This window comes from Lepidochelys olivacea (assembly GCF_965140295.1).
Source record: "Lepidochelys olivacea isolate rLepOli2 genome assembly, chromosome: 20".
Classification (NCBI taxonomy): Eukaryota; Metazoa; Chordata; order Testudines; family Cheloniidae; genus Lepidochelys; species Lepidochelys olivacea.
The window spans coordinates 17,124,606-17,147,674 of record NC_140430.1 but is presented as its reverse complement, the minus strand read 5'-3'; the positions used below and the strand labels follow the sequence as shown (position 1 = coordinate 17,147,674).

Here is a 23,069-nt window from a genome sequence, read left to right as displayed (position 1 = left end):
GCCTTTTCGCCATTAAGCCAACGGGTAATTCCCCATCAGAGCTAAAAACAAGCCCTGTGTTTCCAGTCTGAATTTACTCAGCTTCCAGCCGCTGGCTCTTGCTTTGCCTTTGTCGGGGAGACTGACCAGCCCCCTGCTCGCTGCCCGTGGCTGTGATCGAGTCACCTCGGCCCGGCTCTCCCATAAGCCTGGAGCTGAAGCTCCTCCATGCTCTCGCCAAGGCAGGTTTCCAGGCCTCCAGTCATCCTTGCATCTCGCCCCATCCCCCTTCCTCTTTTCAGCGAGGCCCCCGCAACTGGACACAATGGGTTGTCTGCCCCACCAACGCCGCCCCTCTATGCACCCATCCAACCATCTCCATCTACCCCTGTACACGCCCCTTTATCCCCATCTCCCTGTACATACCCCTCTATCCACCTAGCCCCGTTTCTATCACTGTACATGCCCCCATCCACCTATCCCCATCCACCCCCTACCGATCCCTGTACACACCCCTCTATCCACCTATCCCCATACACCCCTACCGATCCCTCTACATACCCCACTATCCACCTATCCTCATACACCCCCTACGCATCCCTGTACACACCCCCACCCACCTATCCCCATGCACCCCCTACTGATCCCTGTACACACCCCTCTATCCACCTATCCCCATCCACTCCCTACCTATCCCTGAACATACCCTCTAGCCACCTATCCTCATACACCCCCTACCGATCCCTGTACACAGCCCTCTATCCACCTATCCCCATACACCCCTACCGATCCCTGTACACACCCCTCTATCCACCTATCCCCATCCACTCCCTACCTATCCCTGAACATACCCTCTAGCCACCTATCCTCATACACCCCCTACCTATCCCTGTACACACCCCTCTAACCACTTATCCCCATACACCCCTACCGATCCCTGTACACAGCCCTCTATCCACCTATCCTCATACACCCCCTACCCATCCCTGTACACACCCCCACCCACCTATCCCCATGCACCCCCTACCCATCCCTGTACACACCCCACCCACCTATCCCCATGCACCCCCTACCCATCCCTGTACACACCCCCACCCACCTATCCCCATGCACCCCCTACCTATCCCTGTACACACCCCCACCCACCTATCCCCACGCACCCCCTACCTATCCCTGTACACACCCCCACCCACCTATCCCCATGCACCCCCTACCTATCCCTGTACACACCCCCACCCACCTATCCCCACGCACCCCCTACCCATCCCTGTACACACCCCCACCCACCTATCCCCACGCACCCCCTACCTATCCCTGTACACACCCCCACCCACCTATCCCCATGCACCCCCTACCTTTCCCTGTACACACCGCTCTAACCACCTATCCCCATGCACCCCCTACCTATCCCTGTACACACCGCTCTAACCACCTATCCCCATACACCCCCTACCTTTCCCTGTACACACCCCCACCCACCTATCCCCATGCACCCCCTACCTTTCCCTGTACACACCGCTCTAACCACCTATCCCCATACACCCCCTACCTTTCCCTGAACATGCCCCTCCAACCACTTATCCTCATACTCTCCCAGCTATTCCTGTACACACCCCCTCTATTCATCCATCCACAGACAGCCTCTACCTCTCGCTGTATATGTTCCTCTATCCAACCATGCCCATATTCCCCCCATATACTCTTGTACACACACCTCTATTCATCCATCCCTATACACCCCCTACCTATCCTATACCTATTCATCCATCCCCAGACTTTCCATCTACCTATCCCTATCCCTGTACACTCCCCTCTATGTACTTATCCTGATACACCCCCACCTCTCTATTCAGCCACCCTCATTCCCCCTGCTCGCTCCATCCATCTCCATACACATCACCCCTCTACCTAAGCTCTATGGCCCCATTCACACAGTAGCTGAGCACCTCCCAGTCGTTAATAGATCGGTCCTCCCACTACACTTGTGAGAGGCAAGTACTATTATTTCTTAAAAAGAAAAGGAGGACTTGTGGCACCTTAGAGACTAACCAATTTATTAGAGCATAAGCTTTCGTGAGCTACAGCTCACTTCCTCAGATGCATATCGTGGAAACTGCAGCAGGCTATATATATACACAGAGAATATGAAACAATACCTATTCCCACCCCACTGTCCTGCTGGTAATAGCTTATCTAAAGTGATCATCAGGTGGGCCATTTCCAGCACAAATCCAGGTTTTCTCACCCTCCACCCTCTGCTGCTGGAGAGTGAATTTGTGTGTGGGGGGGGGTGGAGGGTGAGAAAACCTGGATTTGTGCTGGAAATGGCCCACCTGATGATCACTTTAGATAAGCTATTACCAGCAGGACAGTGGGGTGGGAATAGGTATTGTTTCATATTCTCTGTGTATATATAAAGCCTGCTGCAGTTTCCACGATATGCATCTGAGGAAGTGAGCTGTAGCTCACGAAAGCTTATGCTCTAATAAATTGGTTAGTCTCTAAGGTGCCACAAGTACTCCTTTTCTTTTTGCGAATACAGACTAACACGGCTGTTACTCTGAAACCTGTTATTATTTCTTAGTTTCTGCTGTGGGTTTGTACAGCGCCTGGCATGATGGGGCCCTGGGCTGTGATTGGGGCACCTGGGTGCTACCACCGCACAAACCAGAGAGACTGAGGAATTTGCCCCGTCACACAGGGAGTCTGGCAGGGAGCTGACCCTGGATCTCGAGCCCCTAACCGCTGGGCCACATTTCCTCCCTGGCTCCGTCCTCCCCACGTGCTATGATCAAGTCACCGCTGACCCTACTCTGTGCTTAGGTGCAAACTCCCATTTAATTTGGAGGATGGGGGAAAGCTGGGGAGATGGCAATCCACCTACTCCAGACACCCCCTCTAATCTAATCTAATCTAATCTAATCTAATCTAATCTAATCTAATCTAATCTAATCTAATCTAATCTAATCCCAGGCAGCCCCATCTAGTCCATATTCCAGCCTTACCAACTCAGCGGGATGCCTCTTTCCTTTTGACAGCCTGATCCAGCTCCCCGCGCCCCCCAAAGGGCAGAGCAGGGGGCTGAGCTCTGAGTTAACCTGCTCAAGGCCCATCCCCCCCTGCATGGAATCATTACAGCTGGGGGAGGCAGGTCCAGGCCCCACGCCGGGGTGTCCCTCCTGCATTAGCATGGCCAGTGTGTCCATTGAACCCCGATGGGAGTTACACACACGCGGGTCTCCAGCCGGGATCTGAGCCAGCACAGAAGGTTGTTATCGAGCTGGGGGTGGCAGCGGGGGCGGGGGGGGGGGGGGGAAGAGCCTGGTAGGACGAGCTGGAGCGGCGGGATGTGGGACCTTTCCCCCTGAACCTGTGAGCTCCAGCTGTGGGGACCCTCTGGGCTCATCCTCATGCCCTTGGCAGCCCTGGGCCTTTCCCTGCTCTCAACCCCACCTGCTCCCTGCACTGCCCTAGAGCGGCTCCCATCCAACCTGCCTCATGCACTGCCCAGTTCCTGCCAGCCAGGGGCAGCAGAGAGACAGGGATGCATGCCTGGGGGAAGAGGGGAGACGTTCCTGCCTTTGCCATCCCCTACCTGCCCCGAGGCCAGTGCTGGGGATGCCCTCAGTTCCTGATGTTAGCCAGCTGGCGCTGGTTCCTCGGAGCCAGGGGTCGGGGGGCAGTTCCGGAGTGTTTGCACCTGCTCTGAAATTTGTAACCCGCCCACTCCCGTCTCAATCATCGGGTGCCACCCTCGGCCCACCTTTGCTGCCCAGGTTCCCTGGGCCTGGGGTAAACCCAGATCCGGAGCTAGGGGTAAATCCAGGCCAATGCTCTGAGAGTCGAGGGAGAGCTGCATGGGGGGATGCAATCAGAGAGTCTGTGTGCATGGGTACGTATATTGCGATGCATGTGCTCCCGTGTGTGCGGGCATGTTTGCATGCGTGTTCCTTTGTGTGTGCACGGACACGCATGGGGGGGTGTTCCGGTGGCGTGTGTGTGCGTGTTCCCACAGGCATGCATGTTGCCACATGTGTGCAGGGTGTCCTGTGTTCTGTGCATGCCCATCTGAGTATGTGTGTGCGGTTGCGTGCGTTGCCCTCTTGTGGCACAGGCCATGGAGGGATAAAGGATCTACAGCTAGTGCAAACCAGCAGAGTTGCTCTTTAGCGCGGGTGCTGGGGGGGGGGTTGGGCCATGCTGGGGGCTCTAGCCCCAGCGGTGTGATCTGACCCCATTCCTGTCCCACTCTGGGTGATCATAGGCTCCTCTCTCAGACTCACAGGTTCAGTTGGGCTGGCCCCACAGCCCAGGCTGGGGGTGGTGAGGTGGGATGGATGGAGGGCTCCTGGCGGGAGGAGGAGGAGGAGAAACACATTGTTAAAGACGGGGTGAGGGTGGGTTAGCTGGTTTCTATCCCTCCTGGGCGCACAGGGGATGGGAGTGGGCTGTCCACAGTCTGAGGCAGCCGGGGCCGAAATGGACAAGGAAGCAATCAACTTAAACAAAAAAAGCCACATCAGGAAGGTTTTTAACGCCCCAGAACCTTGGGATCCTTGCTGGACCTGTGGGAAAAAAGCACGTTTAGCCCCCCCAGCAAAAATAAATATATATCTGCCCCCGCCCTCCCCACCCCAGTGCATTTGGAAATACAAAATAAGCCGAGAGAAGGAGAGAAAAACATGGATTGGAAAGAATCAAGCCTGGCTTTTTTTTTTTGCTGTGGTCTCTTAAGCAATTATCAATTTGTTAATTTACTGGCTTCCTACTGCTGCCTCTGACAGCCCCAATGCTCGTTAGAAAAATCTCATTTTCTCCCTGCCCTGGTACTTACATTAAACTAGAAACCTCCACAAAGGGCTGAGATGGTCAAATTAAAATATATATATAAATATAAAATCGATTGCATCCCCGCCCCTTCTGGCAATAACAGATCGAGTTAAAGACCCTGAGTGCAGCTTTTGCTTAATTTAATTTCTTTTAACAGGCAGGAAAAAAATAAGAAGAATCCCAACCCCTGGATTTATCGGAAGAAAAGAAATAAAGGAACAAAAAAAAAAAGAAATAACATAAAATTCCATATTAAAGTGGTTAGTAAAACCAAACAAAAACCAAACAAACGTACCCACCAGATTACTATGGCTAGTGTTAAAAAGCTGGTTTATATATATATACGTGTAGACATAAATATATATATAAACAAATCGGGGTGTTTTTTTTAGTTGAGCGTCATCTCGTTAGCATAGCATTCCAGGGGTTAACAGAGAGGACAAGCCGGGAGGAATGAGACAAAGTCAAAGAAAATGAAAGTCGTCACTTTTAGGAAAAGAACCCAAGAGGTTTAGGAGCTCCTGCGTGGGGGTGTGGGGAAAAATTCTGAATCGGCACTGTGGTAAAGCAGGTGCTTAACTTTAAGCATGGGCTTCTGTTCTAATGTTCGAAGACTCCTTGTGTATCATGAATAATAAATACTACTGCTGGGAAGGAGATAACTTTCAGCGGGAGTGAAAGTCCCCTTGATGTCATGGGGATTTACGCACAGGGTCGCGCGCTGTCCCAAAGAAGGGATAGTGGCACGCCCAGGCTGGACGAATGTAAGCACCCAAATCCGTGGATATCCACCCCGCCCAATGCCTGGCCACGAAGGAGAGTGAGTCGAAAAGCGAATTTGCCGATTGGAATCAAATTGATGGAATTTTTTTTGTAAAAAATCAATCAATAAGCCCATCTGACCCGTCAGCTCCCTCCCCGCTCATACTAACCATGTTTTTTTTAAAATTCCATGTTAGGAGGGGGGGGGGGGAAGAAGGAATTAGGAAATAATAATCATAAAAAAGAGACAGAACCGAAATCAAGAGGAGAAAGAGAAAGCCGGTGACTGAGGTAGATACCCGACTGGTTGCCATGGAAACATGAACAGAGGAGCAGAGAAACTCAGTTGAATGATTAAAAAAAGACGGAGAGGAAGCCCCCATGACTAGTTCCCCTGAAGGAGGTAAAAAGTCGAGCAGACATTAATAGTTGCCCCCCCACCCCCCACGAGCAGGCGAGCCAAGGACTCATGGATCAGTCTTTGGATTCCAGTTTGGTTACAAAAATCCTTTCCAGATTGGAGCTGGTGGCTTGTATTTTGCATCGGGCAGGTGGCGAAAGGGGCCTGTATTTTAGCTAGGGAGGCCAATTGGAATTAACAAGACCAGAGAGAGAAAATTGGGGGGAAGGGTAGGGGGGGGAGAGGGAAGGTTCTGGGAGGAAAAAGGAAAGTTAGGGAAAGAGGGGTCGGGGTAGGATCAGAGGAGGCGGAATTCACATTTAATATGGCCACAGAGAATATAACAAGGTGTTAGGTTTAGGGGGTCAGGGGTAATGTTCTGTTTACCTTTTTGTTCCACTTCTACTTTAAGCATCGGAAGAAAGAAGAAAAAAAAATAGATTGAAAAAAAAAAGTGCAAGGAAAGGAGAAAAAAAAAGAGAGAAGAGATTAAATTGCTTTTCCCCCCGCCCCAAAGAAACCTTTTCTTTATCGCAACTTTTTCCGCCCCACCCTTCCGACCCCCATTTCAGAGCCCACCCCCCGCCCTTTTTAATTGTTAAAATTGTTGCTTGTTTTAGGCAAAGAGAGAGAGAAAAACGTGTGTTGGATTTTTGTTGGAGGATTTTATAAATCAGGTTTGATTTGTTTTTAGGATTCAATGGGTTTTTGCTCCAGCAGCGACGCCCTTGGAAAGAGAAACATCAAGAACTCCCCCCCGCCCCAATGCAAATAATAAAATAATAAGAAATGTCGCAACAACCCAAAATTATAAGAATTAAAAAAAAAAACCCAAATGCAAAACTCTGAGCACCCCAGGAACAGAAAGGACAGTAGGAGATAGATAGGGATGGACAGATGGATGGTTGTGTATGGGTATAGATAGATAGATAGATAGATAGATAGATAGATAGATAGATAGATAGATAGATGTGTATGGGGATAGGCAGTTAGATAGAGGGGGTGTATGGGGATAGACAGATAGATAGAGGGGGTGTATGAGGATAGACAGATTGATCGATCAGTCAAAAGAACCAGGATTCTGGGATCTTAGCTGAATTAAGAGGCCCAGGTGGCCCATAGACATCCGCCCCCACCCTCAACTGCTGATCTTCTGTTGCTTAGCTTCAAGCTGACACCAATCCGCTCTTGTCAATATCAGCCCACTCATCACCCTAGATCTAAATGGGTGTATTCCCTGGTCTGGGACATGCAAGAGGTCTGAGTAGATGATCAGATCTATCTAATCTATCTATCCCCATACACCTCGTCTAATCTAATCTAATCTAATCTAATCTAATCTAATCTAATCTAATCTAATCTAATCTAATCTAATCTATCTATCTATCTATCCCCATACACCTCATCTATCTATCTATCTATCTATCTATCTATCTATCTATCTATCTCATAAGAACAGCCATGCTGAGTCAGCCCAGCGGTCCAGCTAGCCCAGTGTCCTGTCTTCTGAGAGAGGCTGGTGCCAGGTGCTTCAAAGTGAACTAACAGAACAGGGCAATTATCAAGTGACTCATCCCTGTCATCCAGTCCCAGCTTCTGGCCATCAAAAGTGTACTTTAGAGTCACCCAGAGCATGGGGCTGCGTCCCTGACTAGCTTGGCTGATAGCCATTGATGGACCTGTCCTCCAGGAACACCTCCGATGGATTTTTGACCCCAGTTATCCTTTTGGCCTTCCCAGCAGCGCATTCCACAGGCGGACTGTGTGGTGCTTGCAGAAATACTTAGGGTTGTTTTAAATCAGCTGCCTGCTCATCACATCGGGTGAGCCCTAACTTTGTGCTATGTAGCAGTCAATAACACTTCTCTAGACACTGTCTCCGCCCCAGCCGTGATTTCACAGCCCTCTATCAGATCCCCCCTCAGTCGTCTCTTTTCCAAGCTGAACAGTCCCAGCCCTGTTAATCTCTCCTCATGCGGCTGCTGTTCCATCCCCCTGATCATTTTTGTTGCCTTCTCTGCACTTTCCCCAGTCCCAATATATCCTTTTTTGCAATGGGGCGACCGGAACTGCAGGGAAGATTCGAGGTGTGGGGGCACCGTGGACTTACACACCTCGCTCTCTCTCCATACACCCCCACTGCCTGTCTATCTAGCCTCATACTCCCCACCCCCATTCTGCAACTCAGCCTGGTTCCTAGGCACAGATCCATCACACCCCTAGGTCCCTGTCCCAAAGCCCCTCGTCTCTCACTTCCAGATGCGCTGGGAATCCCAGCTTCCTTTCTCATCACCTTTGAAAGCTCCTACCCCACTGAGGAAAACCCCCTGTGCTCTGTAAACCAGGATTGTTTCTGTCATGATTGACGGGCCTGCCCCCCATCCCCTGCTCAGACGCAGCCCTCCCACGCCCCACTGCACCTCGACCATGCTCCATCTGCTCCTTGCTCTCTGATGCCTCCGCCCTGTGACGATAATTCCTGATGCTTTACAAAGGCGGTCAGCATCCTAACACCATATACCATATACCAGTGGGGAAACTGAGGCACAGAGCAGGGACGCAACCCCTCCCAGCTCACCCAGAGGAGCCAGAAATAGAGCCCAGCTCTTCTGCGTCTCAGTGCAGTGCTCTCGCCACTAGACCACGCTGCCTTCTTGATCCTGTTAGCAGTGGACATTGCCCTCCTAGCTCAGAGCCCACAGAGCCCTCAAATGGCTGCTTGAGTCCATTGAAGAGCCTGGGGAAACAGCACAGAGCTCCACCAAAATCCAGGGGTCAGTGTGAGCAGCACCGGCCGTGGCGCTGTGGCTTGTTTGTGCCGAGAGCTCTGGCCCCAATTAAATACAAATGACCTTGTTTTTTAACTACACTTTGAATGGAAAGTTCCTCCTCTGTGGGGCAAGGGTGGGGGCTGGCTCCAATCTGACCCCAGGGCAGCTCTGGCGGGCAGGGAATGGGACATGGGGCCTTTCCTCTCTAGGGGGCACCGGCTCTGATCTTACACTAGGGCAGGGGCTGGCTGGCTCAGGGGGCAGGGAATGGGACACAGGGCCTTTCCCCTCTAGGGGCCACCACTTTTGGTCCCTCTTTGTCTGATGACAGCTTTCAGTGCAGTTCAGGCAGAGAGGAGGGAATTCTCCAGGTTGGCGTTTGGCCAGGACGGACACCGGGGTTCACACCCCAACCTGCCAGGGGCTCCTTTGCTACACGTGTATTCAGGCCTGAGTGTGAGGCATGACCCGAAGGACAGGGAGGTCTGAGGAGCTGGGCCTGGGCTGGGCTTATGGTCCTGCCACCTTGGGAATTCTACCCCAACAGAGGTTACTGATGCCTGACAGATGGACAGAGGGTTGTATGGGGCTGGGTAGACAGAAGGGGTGAAAGGGGATAGACAGATGGATACCGGGTGTGTGAGGATAGATAGAGCGCTGTGTATGAGGCTGAGTAGATACAGAGGAGGGGTGTTTGAGAGTAAATAGGGAGTGTATGGGGCTGGCTGGATTGAGGGGTGGGTATGGGAAGGATGGGTGGGTGTACATGGGGATGGATGGATCAGGTGTTTGAGACTGGATGGACAGGCAGAGGGGCATGCATGAGGCTGGATGGACAGACAGAGGGATGTGTATGGGGATGGCTGGCTGGAGGGGTGTGTATGGGGTTGGATGGATGGATCGAGGGGTGTGTATGGGGAGGGATGGATGGATGAATGGATGGAGGGGTGTGCATGAGGCTGGATGGACAGACAGAGGGGTGTGTATGGGGATGGATGGAGGGGTGTGTATGGGGAGGGATGGATGGAGGGGTGTGCATGGGGCTGGATGGACAGAAGGATGTGCATGGGGATGGATGGATGGAGGGAGGGGTGTGCATGGGGCTGGATGGACAGAGGGGTGTGTATGGGGCTGGATGGACAGACAGAGGGGTGTGTATGGAGATGCACAGACTGACAATCTAGCAGTGCTAACATCTGACTCTCACCCCCTCGTTGCCCATCACTGGTCATGCTCTGGGGTCGGCCATTCTCCACAGTGCAGAGGCCCGCGGCCCTTGGCGGCGAGTTCTGTGGGGTGGCGCTGACAGCAAGCCAGGCTGAGCTCCCGCACTGGGGCTGGCTCTGGAAGGGCATGGGACTAAGGCGGAGTGGGGCGGTGTGGGGCGGGGCCCTGCCTTGCTCCATGGGAGCCCCGAGGGCTGGCCTGGGCCTGGCCTCCTCGGCATCCTGCTGCAGCCGTACTGCCAAGCTGGTGAACTTGTGAAAAGGGGACTGGCGGGGGGAGGGGGAGGATATTAAATACAGGGGGGAAGCAAGTTAAAAATAGTGCTTGGGAAGGGGAAAAAACAGCTCCAGCCAGAAATTAATATCTGACAATCTGCTCAGCGGCAAAGAGCAAACCAGCCAGGTAGAAATCTCCAGCCACATGCGTTTGTGCCAGGGCGAGGGGCAAATCGGTGCCCAGCTCTGGGGACACTGTGGGGTCGGGGGGGGATGTCGGGGCAGGGGCGAACTGCCTTGCTGCCTACGGAGCCGCACGAGACCTGGGGCTTAAAGCTTGGGGTGAGATTGTCGGCTGGTACACACGGGCGCTGGCTGTGGGCGACGGGTCCCCCGTGCCGCTCTGCTGAGGGCTGAGTCTGTTACGGCCAGGCCAGAGAGCTCTCTAGCTCAAGGGGTGTAGCTCTCAGGAGCCCTGGGGCAGCCCCCCGTCATGTTGGCTGGCCCGACAGCTCAGAACGGCCCAACCCCAGCGGAGGATCTGCCCCTCAATGGGTAGCCCTTGTGACTGCACGGAAACAAGCCCCGGAGATGGAGAGGCTCCCGAAGCAGACGGCAGCTAGGCAGAGCCAGCTGATGATGAAATCTAATGATTTCTAAGCTTTTGGGGACTGGATTTTGGACCGTTCAGGGCTGGTGATGCTGTAAACCAGGCGGGGTGTCTGTGTGTGTATGGGGCGGGGGACAGAGCAAAGGAATCAGAATGGGCCTGTGCCCCTTTTCTTGGCTGCTTCAGGAAGCTTTTTGGGGCAGGGGGGCTGTCTGCTTCTCTGGCTGCGCAGCACCCGGCACAATGGGGCGGCCTGGGTCTTGGCTGAGGCCTCTAGGCATTGCTATAATAATAAACCAGGGAATAACTGCTCACCCAACTGACTAAAGGCAGCCCCGGCCTTGCCTGGAATATACACAGCTGCTGCCAATGACTAACAAATCCCTTGTGGGAAAAACAGAGGCGCCCCCTCGAGATCCCGGGGGAAGGAAGGGAAAGAAACAATGTGACAGGAAATAAAAGAAGGGGGGGGAGGAGGAGGGCTGAGAAAAGGGGTTGGGTTTTTTTCTGTTTGCACAGTTCTAACAATTATATTTTTATAATCCTGCCCCCTCCAAAATAAATTAAATAGATAAGAAAAACGAACAAACAAAAAGACCCAACCAAAATTAGAGGCATTCAATTAACACAAGGACAATTGGCACCTGAAGAAGGAAAACAGGCCGTTTGGTTAGAACGGAGGCAGCTGCAAAGGAAGAAAGCGGGGAGTTCGACACGCACCCTCCGTCCCCCTCCCCCATCTCCCCGCTTTCTGCACTCCTGCCCTGCCCTGACCCCCAAAGATCAACAGCACTGAGGCACCCCGCGGGAGAGCAGGAAGGGACAATCAGAGGGCAGGGGGCAGCATGGAGCGCAGAGAGAGAGGAGGAGCTGCATGGTGGGGGGGGGGTGAGTTAGAAGGCGCCGGACGAAGCACGCTTTTGTCGTGGTGAATTGAATGAGGCCTGGTAGGGTTGGCGTGACTCCCATCATGCTCTGCTTCATGTTAGCACGACTCCCATCATGCTCCACCTCGCGGTTAAGCAGTAGGGAGTTGGGGGTACGTGTTGGGCATGCAGCTTTACGAAATCACAGCTGCTTCCCACAATGCCGTGGTGATGCCCAGCTTTGGGCTTGGACTCCTGGGATCTAGCCCTGGCTCCCTGCCCTTTCAGAGCTGAGAACAGAACCCAGGAGTCCTGACTCAGAAGTCACTGGCCCGTGCTGCCTCCTTCTCCGCTCTCCCGCCGATGCCGGCCCCCGTAGTGTTACGCCCAGGGCCGGGCAGAGGCCCAAACTCTGCACACGCAGCTGAGCTGGCTGAAAGCTTTTCCCCAGATCTCTCCCTCGCCATTTAAAAAATGCAGAGAGGTCAAAACGGGCCCCGGCTCGGTTCTGATGAAACCCTGGTTGGGACGGTTCCTCGGGCGAGCTCCCAGAAGGGCCAAGAGCCCCATGGCTGAGGCATCACTTGGCCGATGGGAGACCAAGGCCCCGCTCGGCCCGATTCACAGCAGCAGCTTGACCCCGGGTCTAGTGCATCCCTGAGCCCTGGGCTAGTCAGTGGGCCAGTGAGCCCTCGCAGTGGGGAGCAGCAGGTGCCAGGGACCCCCTGACAGCCGGGTCTCAGCTCCTGGTGCTGGGGACTCCAGGACGGGCTGGTCCCCGGCCTGGGCTGGCTGGACCCTCCCGAGCAGGGATGGAGCAGGCGAGCGACGCCAATGGTGTGGCATCGCTTTACGCCAGCTCTGGATCTGGCCCCTTCTGCCCCAGATCCCTCGGTCGGCCCCACTGCCTTGGCCGTGCTCCTTTCCGTGTGGGAAAACCTGGGGCCAATGCGCCCACTTCCCAGTGATTGCCAACTGGTTTCTGCCTCAGCACGAGGCCCAGAAGGTGCCTCTGACACTAGCCAGGGGGCTCTGGAGCTGAGAAAGCCGCTCGCTGTCCTGCTCTGCCAGACCCACTGTGAGGTAGCTCTGGATTTACACCCCTGAGTCCATGAAATCGGAGGAGCAGATACCCAGCTGGTGTAAACAGGTGTAGAGCCATTAAAGTCAATGGAGCTACATCAGTTTACCCCACTTGGGAATCTGCTTTTCAGAGAGTGACGTCAGATTTACACCTTGGTGTAAACGAGAGCAGAATTTTGCTTCATCTGAGTTACTCTGGTTTTAATCTGGTTTGGCTGGAGTTAACTCTTGCTTTGCACCCTGGTGTAACTGGGATCAGAGTCCGGCTTCCAGGCAGTGACTCCAGATTTACACCTGGGTGTAAGCGAGAGCAGGATTTTGCGGCCTCCGAGTTACTCTGGATGTACACTCTGGTTTTGGTGGCACTAACTCCTGCTTTCCATGCTGGCCAAGGGGGGAGCAGAGCTGGACTTCCAGGGAGCCACTGCGGGTTTACACCCCAGCGTAACTGAGAGCCAGATCCGGATTCAGCACCGTCATACCAGTGTTGCGGAGCTCCGAATCCGCCTCCACCCCCGCTCTCTCTCTCGTTGCTAGTCCCACGCCCCGAACCTCGCCTGTCCCTTGCTGACGTTGGCTGTTGGGTGAGTGGCAGCGTGGGGGAGAGCAGATGGTGGGCACCGAGCCAGCACCAGGAGAACAGCCGCGCCTTGAAATGTGAGGAGAGGGGTGGCCAATCCTCTGCAGCGATGCCACCCGGCAAGCATTTGGGCAGCGCGTATGTCGCCTTGAAATGTGTTGCATGAACGGGTGGGAGTGGGGGGGTGGGGGGAACCTGTCAATTTCCATTGCTCCCAAGGAAGGAGCGGCAGATGGGAATGGAAATCAAGGAGTGGCAGAGGGACCCAGCTGGTGTAAACGGGCAAGGGATAAACCCTACGCCAAATCCCAACGGCTTGGATCTGGCCCAGCTGACACGGGCAGCCACATGGTGAGGAGGCAGAGACAGGAATTCTCTGCCTCTCGGATACCGGGTGTGAGTGCGGGCATGGGCAACATTCACGGGTGTGCATCTGGGGGCGTGCGTGTGTGCAGGATACAGACGTGTGCAATGTGCAGGCGTGTGCATCTGGGGGCGTGCGTGTGTGCAGGATACAGACGTGTGCAATGTGCAGGCGTGTGCATCTGGGGGCGTGCGTGTGTGCAGGATACAGACGTGTGCAATGTGCAGGCGTGTGCATCTGGGGGCGTGCGTGTGTGCAGGGTACAGACGTGTGCAATGTGCAGGCGTGTGCATCTGGGGGCGTGCGTGTGTGCAGGATACAGACGTGTGCAATGTGCAGGCGTGTGCATCTGGGGGCGTGCGTGTGTGCAGGGTACAGACGTGTGCAATGTGCAGGCGTGTGCATCGGGGGCGTGCGTGTGTGCAGGATACAGACGTGTGCAATGTGCAGGCGTGTGCATCTGGGGGCGTGCGTGTGTGCAGGATACAGACGTGTGCAATGTGCAGGCGTGTGCATCTGGGGGCGTGCGTGTGTGCAGGATACAGACGTGTGCAATGTGCAGGCGTGTGCATCTGGGGGCGTGCGTGTGTGTAGGATACAGACGTGTGCAATGTGCAGGCGTGTGCACCTGGGGGCGTGCGTGTGTGCAGGGTACAGACGTGTGCAATGTGCAGGCGTATGCATCTGGGGGCGTGCGTGTGTGCAGGGTACAGACGTGTGCAATGTGCAGGCGTGTGCATCTGGGGGCGTGCGTGTGTGCAGGGTACAGACGTATGCAATGTGCAGGCGTGTGCATCTGGGGGCGTGCGTTTGTGCCGTGAATAGACATATGCAGCGTACACACATGTGCAGTGTATACACCTGCATCTGTGTGCAATGGTACATGTGTGTGCGTTTACATGCATGTGCGTGAAAACTCATTCAGCTGGGACCGCAGGGCCAGGCCCTTTGCTGGGGTAAATCAGCGGAGCCCAGCAGGCTCCGATTTCCGGCCCTCCATCTCTGCAGCTCTCTCCTCTCCACGCTCCGTCGCTCCTCCCTGCCATCCATCCCCCCTTGTGCTGGCCCCCCACCCTTCCTGCGTAGCCCTCTCTCCAGCCCCATCCCGCTCGCAGCCCTGCCTGTCTGAGATCCCAGCCCAGTCTCAGCTGGGTGCCCCCGTGCTGTTGTGGGGCAGAGTCAGTTATATCCTGAGATGAGGGAGGTTGTCTGGGTGCGTCCGCTGCGGAGCTGAAAGGAAAAGGAACAGGAATCGGAGTTAAATCGGTTAAGAGGATGCGCTGGACGCTGACGCCCGCCTCTCGGCTCCGGCTCTGTCTGCGAGGAGAAACCAAAGGAGGTGTTACCAGGGCTCCCCTCCCCCCACAGCCCAGCCCCCCGGAAAAAGACAGTGGGTCAAACAACAGGAAGCAACGCCCCCCGACCCTGGAAATGACACGCCCTGGCTCACGCTACGCAAAGCAGCAGGGAGGGGAGAGGGGATGTTTGCTGCAGACCCAGAGGGAGAGAGGCGCCCCAAAACCGGCCCCCTTAGACAGCGGCGCTGGCTTCATTCCCCCACCACCCCCGCCGCCCACTGTTCCTTCTCTTTTGACCCCCAGTGGGCCTGGATGGGCTGGAGCACAGATCCCACCGTGCACTCCAGAGCTGGGGTCACTCTCCCGGGATCCCTTCAGAGTACCTCTGGTTTGGGGGACCCAGTGGGGGCAGGTGCTGAGCAATGCACAGAGTCAGGATTTGGGGTGCAGCGCACCTCCTGTTGCTGTCTATGCTGGGACCTGGCTAGGGTTGCCAACCCTCCAGGATTGTCCTGGAGTCTCCAGGAATTAAAGATTAATTTGTAATTAAAGATTATGTCATGTGATGAAACCTCCAGGAATATTCCCAACCAAAATTGGCAACCCTAGACCTGCCTCCCTTGGAGGCCAGGGAGCTGTCACAGAGCCAGCTCAGCCTGCCAAGGCGGGACTTCCTGTTTTTTCCAGACCCGCTTCCTGTTTTTTCCAACCCTGACTTCCTGTTTGTTCCCTGAAACCCACTTCCTGTTTCCACGCAGGAGGACCTGCTCCTCAGGAGGGAATTTCCCAGGCCCAAGAGGAGTAGGGGACTGTCAGCCTGGCCCGGTTCCAACACACCCGCGGCTCCGATGGCTCGGCTCAGACACCGCTGGGTGTGTGTTGGGAAGGGAAGCTGAGTGGGGGCAGAGAGGTCTGTGCACATGCAGAGCACACACCCATGTTCACACACGTGTGCACACAGACTCACGCATGTGCCCACATCCACACGCACAGCACATTGGGAGCACATGCACACACGTGCGGAGCACACTCATGTACACACACACACACACGCACCCCGACTCTGCTCTGGCCTAGGGCAGGTGCTCCCCAAACCCAGCCCAGCCCAGGGGCCCCCGTTGCCTGAAACCTGCCCCAGAAGGACTCGCCCTCCTCCAATGTAGCTCCAGGATCCTTCCCACCTGAGTCCTGACTTCCACCCTCCCCCACAGGTCTAACCACTCGACCCCACTCCCCTCCCACCACGTGGGGACACGTGGGTCACCAATCACTTCTCCCCACTCAGCCCCCTCCTGGGAGAGGCACAATCTCCCCCCCCCCGACCCTGGAACAAGCAGGGCAGGCCCCATCCTAGCCTTGCTCCTCAGCACCCCCTTGGGATGGGCAGGGTACTGCTGGGTAGCCTTAGGCGTGGCTGGGACGCGAGGCGACCTCTAGGGGTGACGCTGGGCCGCGCCGGCTGGAGAGGCTGAGGGAACCGCAGGGTCTGTCTGTGTCCAGCCCCCTCAGCGGCGAGGCACGCGATACGCCCCGGCCCTTCCCGCACCCCGGGGCTTGCCGGCTTCTCTATTACTTCTTGGGGCCCGCACTGACTGCGAGGGGGGCGCACCCCCTAGCGAGCCCCCCTCTGCTTGCAGCACAGTGCCCCCTAGCACCACACTGGGGCCAGCAGGGGGCGGAGAAGCTCCTCCATTAGCATCTCCCTTCCCCACACCCCCCGTGGCATGTTCTCCCCCAAAGGATAGAGCCAAAGCGAGGCACCCAAATCCTTTAGCCCTGGCCCCGGTCATTCCCCCCACAAGTTCTCCCCCCAGCGCCAGGGATCAGGGAGCCGGTTCTGGGGGGGGTCTCCCCCTGCTTTGGGTGGGAGGTTTTTCACAGCGAGGAGGGAAGCCAACAAATCGGACCCGGACATGGTTGTAAAGAGCAATGAGAATGGGACTCACTGTATGGGACACAGTCATACTGGACCTCCAGGTACTTGTAGGTTCCGGGGCAGGGGTCCGGGAAGGCGTCCGATCCAGCCACCACCACGCACTGCGTCCGGTTATTGCACCTGGGGGGAGAGAGAAGGCCCGGGGGCCGTTAAATTAAAGACAGTCCCGTAGCGATGCTACATAATGGGGCCGAAATGCAGCCATTTCTGGGGTGTGTCAGGGCAGTGCAGAACCCTGGCTGAAACAGGAGCAGGGCTGGGCAGGAGAGGGATGTCAGGACACGAGGAGATGGCTGGCCTTGGGATGGGGCCAGGAAGCTGGGCTTCATGCCCTGACTTTTGTGAGACACATGGGGAAGGCACGGGGGGTTAGGGGGGAGCCTTCAGTTAGCTTCAGGGGATCAGGGCCTTGGTTTTACATCTTGTCCTAAAGGCAGCACATTTAAGCCTCAGACTGGGAGTCTGGACACCTGGGTTCTAGTCCCAGCTCAGGGGAGTGGTGCCTAGGGATTACAGCGGGGAGGGGGGAAGGGCTGGGGGGCAGGACACCTGGGTTCTATTCCTACGTCTAGGGAATGGTGCCTAGGAGTTAGAGCAGGGGGATTGGGATCATGACACCTGAGTTCTATTCCCACCTCAGGGGAGTAGTGCCTAGGGGTTACAGTGGGGAGGGCTGGGGGTCAGGACACCTGGGTTCTATTTCCATGTCTGGGGAGTGGTGCCTAGGGATTAGAGCAGGGGGTTGGGGTCAGGACACCTGGGTTCTATTCCCAGCTCAGGGAAGTGGTGCCTAGGGGTTAGAGTGGGGCTGAGCTGGCTGGGGGTCAGGACACCTGGGTTCTATTCCCAGCCCTGATACAGAGTCGCCGTGCAGAAACCCATTCCCGTTTCAGTGTCTTGGTTTCCACAGCTGTGAAAGGGGGAGATGGCACCGAACAAGCGCCATCTGCAAGGTGTGATGTACGTCTGCCCGGCTGGAGGTCTCTGTGGTGTCTCAGTCCAGGGCAGACCATCCCCAGGGCTGTCTTGCCTTTCACCCCGTCCCACTGAGTATCTCAGCCTGAGCCCAGAGTGAAAACTATTCCCTCTGCTGGGCCCTGATCAGAACACGGGGCCCAGGGCACCCACGACCAGGCTGAAAGAAGGGACTGCTTTAGATAGGGTGCAGAATTGGCCTGTGGAACCCACTGCCACAGAATGAGACTGGGCCAAAAATGCAGCAGGACAGGTCGGGCACGGCTGGGTCACCAGAGCATCCCCGGGAGCAGAAAAAACGTGAAATCAGGGCTAGAACCCCGGGCGCTGATCAAAGGGGTAAAGGGCCCCATCTAGGCTTGTTATTCCATCACTTCCCTCTAGGGGGCTCCCTGCACCAGCCTCTGAAGCAGCTGGTGTGAGTGGCTGGAGCCAGGAGACCAGGGTAGATGGGCCCATCGGGAAGGTGATTCCAGGTTCCAGACACACAACCCCCAACCTACTCATTCCTGTGTGTGCAGATTCACCCCCCCACCCACGCTTACTACATACAGCTCCACCCCCCTCGCACATGCCCTCCCACACACCTGCACTCCCCTCCATGGACAAACCCCCCTTTCCGCACGCCCATGTCAGCACAGGCCAATCTACACCCCCTCCCTCCATGCACCCACACACACTCAGGGGTTGTGGGTTCTCACCACCATGCTGCCGGTTACAATCATGTCTCTGTGGCAGGCTGGGTGTGGGTGAGGGGGAGGTTTGGCTTGGGGGTATTTTTCCCAGCAAGCACTGCAGGATAATTGCCCAAACCACATTAGCTCTGTGGAGGGGGTTTCCTGGGGGGCTGAGAGCCCCAGGCTGTGAGCCCCTCATTGTTCTGCTCGCTATTGTATCCGAGCCGAGGCTGAAAGTCCAAAGAGCGGAGTAATAAATATCCAGGAAGACCTGCTTCCCTGATGGTATTTCATCTGTAACAGCCTCTCCAGCTCCGTCCCACAGCTAGAACCACAGAGAGCGGGAGAGAACAAAGCAAGGGAGGGAGAGAGAAAGAAGAACAGCATGAAAGGAAGCCAGAAGGGAAGAAAGAAACAGAAAGAACAAAAGAAAGAAAGAAGAGCAGGGCATGAAAGAAGGAATGGATGTAAGAAAGAATGAGGCAAGCGGGAGGGGGTACGGTGGGACAGGTGGGATGGCAAGAGGAGGGGTATAAAGAGAGAAGGGGGGAATTAGGGAGCCCTCCTTCAGGCCCACCCATCCCAGCTCCCCTTGGCTGCGCTGCCTCCTGTGGCAGGGAGTCCTGCAGGGTAACAGGTAACACGTTTCCTTTTGGGGGTTCTAAGCTCATCAGTCAAGAGGACTCTGCCCCAGGGGACCCAGCGTGCGGCCCCCAAAGGGGGAGCAGGGAGGGGTCAGGGGAGTCACCCGGTAAAACTAAGTCGGGTTCAAAGACTCCCCAATGGGAGGGAGAAGATGCTGGAATGACCCACTCCCTCCTCCCCCTAGTGCCTGTGCCCCAGGGCATGGACCCCTCAGAGGGGTTGGGGGGTGACTCCTGGTGCCCATGCCCCAGGATGCAGATTCCTGGGGGGGGGGTGACTCCTGGGAGTTCTCTGATAAGATGTTACCCTGAGGGTGCCTTTGGTGTCAAAGATGAAAGAACCCCGGTGTCCTGGCCAATCTGATGTCCCAGGCCCGAGATGGAGCCATGAGGGGGTAGGAGGAGGCCACGGGGGAGGGGTCAGTGTTTAGGCGTCAGCGGAGTCCAGAGGCAGCTGGAACTGAGCCCCCGGCATTGCTCCCCCAGCTGGGAGTCAAGAGCACGCTGTTGTAATGGCAGAGACTGGCCATGAGAGGGCGACATTGCTCCACTCATCCCCCCCCCTCCCCCCCCGCAGCCTGGGCCCCAGCCTGCTGAACCCCTGACCTGCCTATGCCAGGGTGGGCGTGGGGTCTCTGTTCCCCGCCCCCAGGTCATAGCTGAGGACAGGCAAACTCAGAGGCCATGGGGTGGGGCGCTAATGGAAGGGAGAGGAAAGAAGGGGGGAGAAAGTGGAAATGAACAAACATCTGGCCCAGTCCCTTGGAGGACGCATCAAATGAGGGGGGGGAGTTACAGGAGAAAGAGGTTCAAAGTCTCCTGTGACCTCCACAGCAAGAGTGTGGGACCCAGCCCCCCTGAACTAACCACCAGACCCCATTCCCCTCCCAGAGCGGGGGATCGAACCCAGGAGTCCTGCTCCCACACCCTGACCCCCATGAAGTTCACCCAGCCCTTGCCAAGGCTGGAGCCAGGGCGCCCCAGAGGGCAGGGCGGATTTGGGAGCTGCCTGGTGCCAACCAGCTGGGGGAGCAGGTGGTGGCAGCCTGGAGAGGCCCCCCCCCCTTCCTTGCCCATCTCTGGCAAACAGCCGTGGCTAATGAGGCGGCAGCTGCCCTGCCCTGGGGGAGCCCTGCCTGGGTCCCGGGGACATGAGCCCAGGTTGCTCTAGCAGCCGACAGCCCCAGGGAACAGCCACGTCCACCCCTTCTCCGATTGCATCAGCCTTGCCAGGGAGAGCAGGTGGCAGGAGCTAACGAGGGAGGGATTGGGGGGGGGCGGGTATGGGGGGGGTGTTGTCAGAGCTCTCTGGCAGCAGGGATGCGGGGGGCGGGTGGCATTGCCAGGAGGAGGAAGGTGGTGATCTCTCCCCCACCCTACTCTGCAAGGCTCCTGTTCCCTGCTGCAAGGGCTTTTGGGAGTCTGGCTCACAGGCCCAATGGTGGGAATTGAAGCTAGGAGTCCTGACTCCCAGCCACCATCTGCTCTAACCACTAGGCACCACCCTCTCCCAGAGCCAGGGATAGAACCCAGGAGTCCTGACTTTGCTTTATAACAGTGAAAATGTTTGCCCTTGGTCTGCCACCCATCCAGCAGGACTAGCCAGATCAGATGGGCCATCAAGGACCATCGCAGGACAAAGGGTGGGTTCATGGCACCTGGGAAATGCTGGTTGGATCTGAATTTAGGAACTAAAACAAAGCTACGGGAAAATCTATCTCTTTGGCTGTTTGAACTCGGGGGCAGAGAAAGCAAACTGAAGCCAGAGAGCCCCAGGGGCTGCCTCCTGGGTCTGCCCTGAGAGACACGTCGAATTGACAGATCACGACAACTCTTTGGAGCTAGCTGGTAGCTCACTGGTGTGTGTGTGTTCTCTTGCTTTACTCTGTCACTAACTCGGATTTCTTCTCCCTAATTAATAAACCTTTAGCTAGTTTGGTCCAGGCCTGGCTACAGGTGCTGTCTTTGGTGTAGGATCTAGAGTACCAACAATCTGGGGTCAGTGACCGGTCTCTTAGGGCTGGAAGCAACCTGAGCGTGGTGTGATTTTTGGTGTGAGTGACCATTGGTCACTAAGTCCCGTGTGTCTGGGTGGCAGGATAGACGGGCGAGGCTAAGGGACTGTCAGTGACTGGTCCGGGAGTTACTGGCTGGGTGAAATCTCATTATACAACACACCACCAGCTTGAGGGGTTTGCCCTGTTTGCGACAGTCTGCCCTGAGGTTGGCACCCCCCAGTCGTTAGCCGCTCCAGACAGTGTGACACCTACTTCCTTCCAGAACCAGGGATAGAACACAGGAGTCCTGACTCCCAGCCACCCCCCCGCCGCTTTAACCACTAGACCCCGCTCCCCCAACCTCTGTGGATGTCTCACGGCTGCAGAGATGGGTCCTCCCTAAACCAGGCAGCCCCTCTGCCAGCCAGGTAGCCATTCTCCCCTGGGCTGTGCCAGGCTGTGTGTGTGTGGGGGGGGGACGGAGCCAGGTGCAGGGAAAGCTGTGCCACGTTGTGGGGAGACAGCGCCAGGCTGGGGCAGGAGAGGGGGGAGCTGTGCCAGATGTGGGGGCATTGCCAGACTGGGGGGTAGCTGTGCCAGACTGGGGCTGTCCCAGGCTAGGGGCGTGGGGGGGTGGAGGAGCGGGGACAAGGCCTGCCAGGGGAGGGGCAGTGATGCAGGGAGAGAGGACACAGCTGAGCGCTGGTTCAAGGAACTGGGCACACGGTACCCAGGAAGGAAACCCTCTTTGGAAAAGCCAGAAACGCTGGTCATCGGAATGTGCCCTCAGACCACATGCTTCCTGCCTGCCCTTTCTTCTGCTGGACTCCACCCACCCCAAGCCCTCACCCCCAGATCTCACTGCCCCCCAGCCTGCCCCACCCCCCAGCACAGCCTGCCTTGGAGCACCCCCTCCCACACAGCCCCTTGGCAACTTAGGTGCACAGCATGGGGTTGTGTGGAATGCCTGCAACCCTCCCTGGCAGATGCCACATGGACCTGGCATGGGGAGCCATGCCACTGGGCTGCCACAGGCTTCCTCCACCAGCCCCATCCAGGAGGTGTGTGGGGATAGATAGATGGATAGATAGATAGATAGATAGATAGATAGATAGATGTGGATGCGGATAGATAGATAGATAGATAGATAGATAGATAGATAGAGGGTGTGTGTGGGGATAGATAGAAGGGGTGGATGGGGATAGATAGATAGATAGATAGAGGGTGTGTGTGGGGATAGATAGATAGATAGATAGATAGATGTGGATGCGGATAGATAGATAGATAGATAGATAGATAGATAGATAGATAGATAGAAGGGGTGGATGGGGATAGATAGATAGATAGATAGATAGATAGATAGATAGATAGATAAAAGGGGTGGATGGGGATAGATAGAAAGAAGGGGTGGATGGGGATAGATAGATAGATAGATAGATAGATAGATGGGGTGTATGGGGATAGATAGATAGATAGAAGGGGTGGATGGGGATAGATAGATAGATAGATAGATAGATAGATAGATAGAAGGGGTGGATGGGGATAGATAGATAGATAGATGGATAGATAGATAGATAGATAGAAGGGGTGGATGGGGATAGATAGATAGAAAGAAGGGGCGGATGGGGATAGATAGATAGATAGAGGGTGTGTGTGGGGATAGATAGATAGATAGATAGATAGATAGATAGATAGATAGATAGAGGGTGTGTGTGGGGATAGATAGATAGATAGATAGATAGATAGATAGATAGATAGATAGATAGATAAAAGGGGTGGATGGGGATAGATAGATAGATAGAAAGAAGGGGCGGATGGGGATAGATAGATAGATAGATAGATAGATAGAGGGTGT

At 55.6% G+C, this 23,069-nt stretch overlaps 1 protein-coding gene across 2 annotated transcripts in view; it reads right to left on the bottom strand.

Annotated features, from left to right (window-relative positions):
• Positions 1-23,069, bottom strand: part of ADGRL1 (adhesion G protein-coupled receptor L1) — a 91,993-nt gene that overhangs the window by 23,633 nt on the left and 45,291 nt on the right. For both annotated transcript variants that reach the window (XM_084610081.1, XM_084610082.1), the window contains exon 4: positions 16,932-17,041. In XM_084610081.1, coding sequence (XP_084466207.1) covers positions 16,932-17,041 — 110 coding nt within the window. The remainder of the gene's footprint in view (positions 1-16,931; positions 17,042-23,069) is intronic.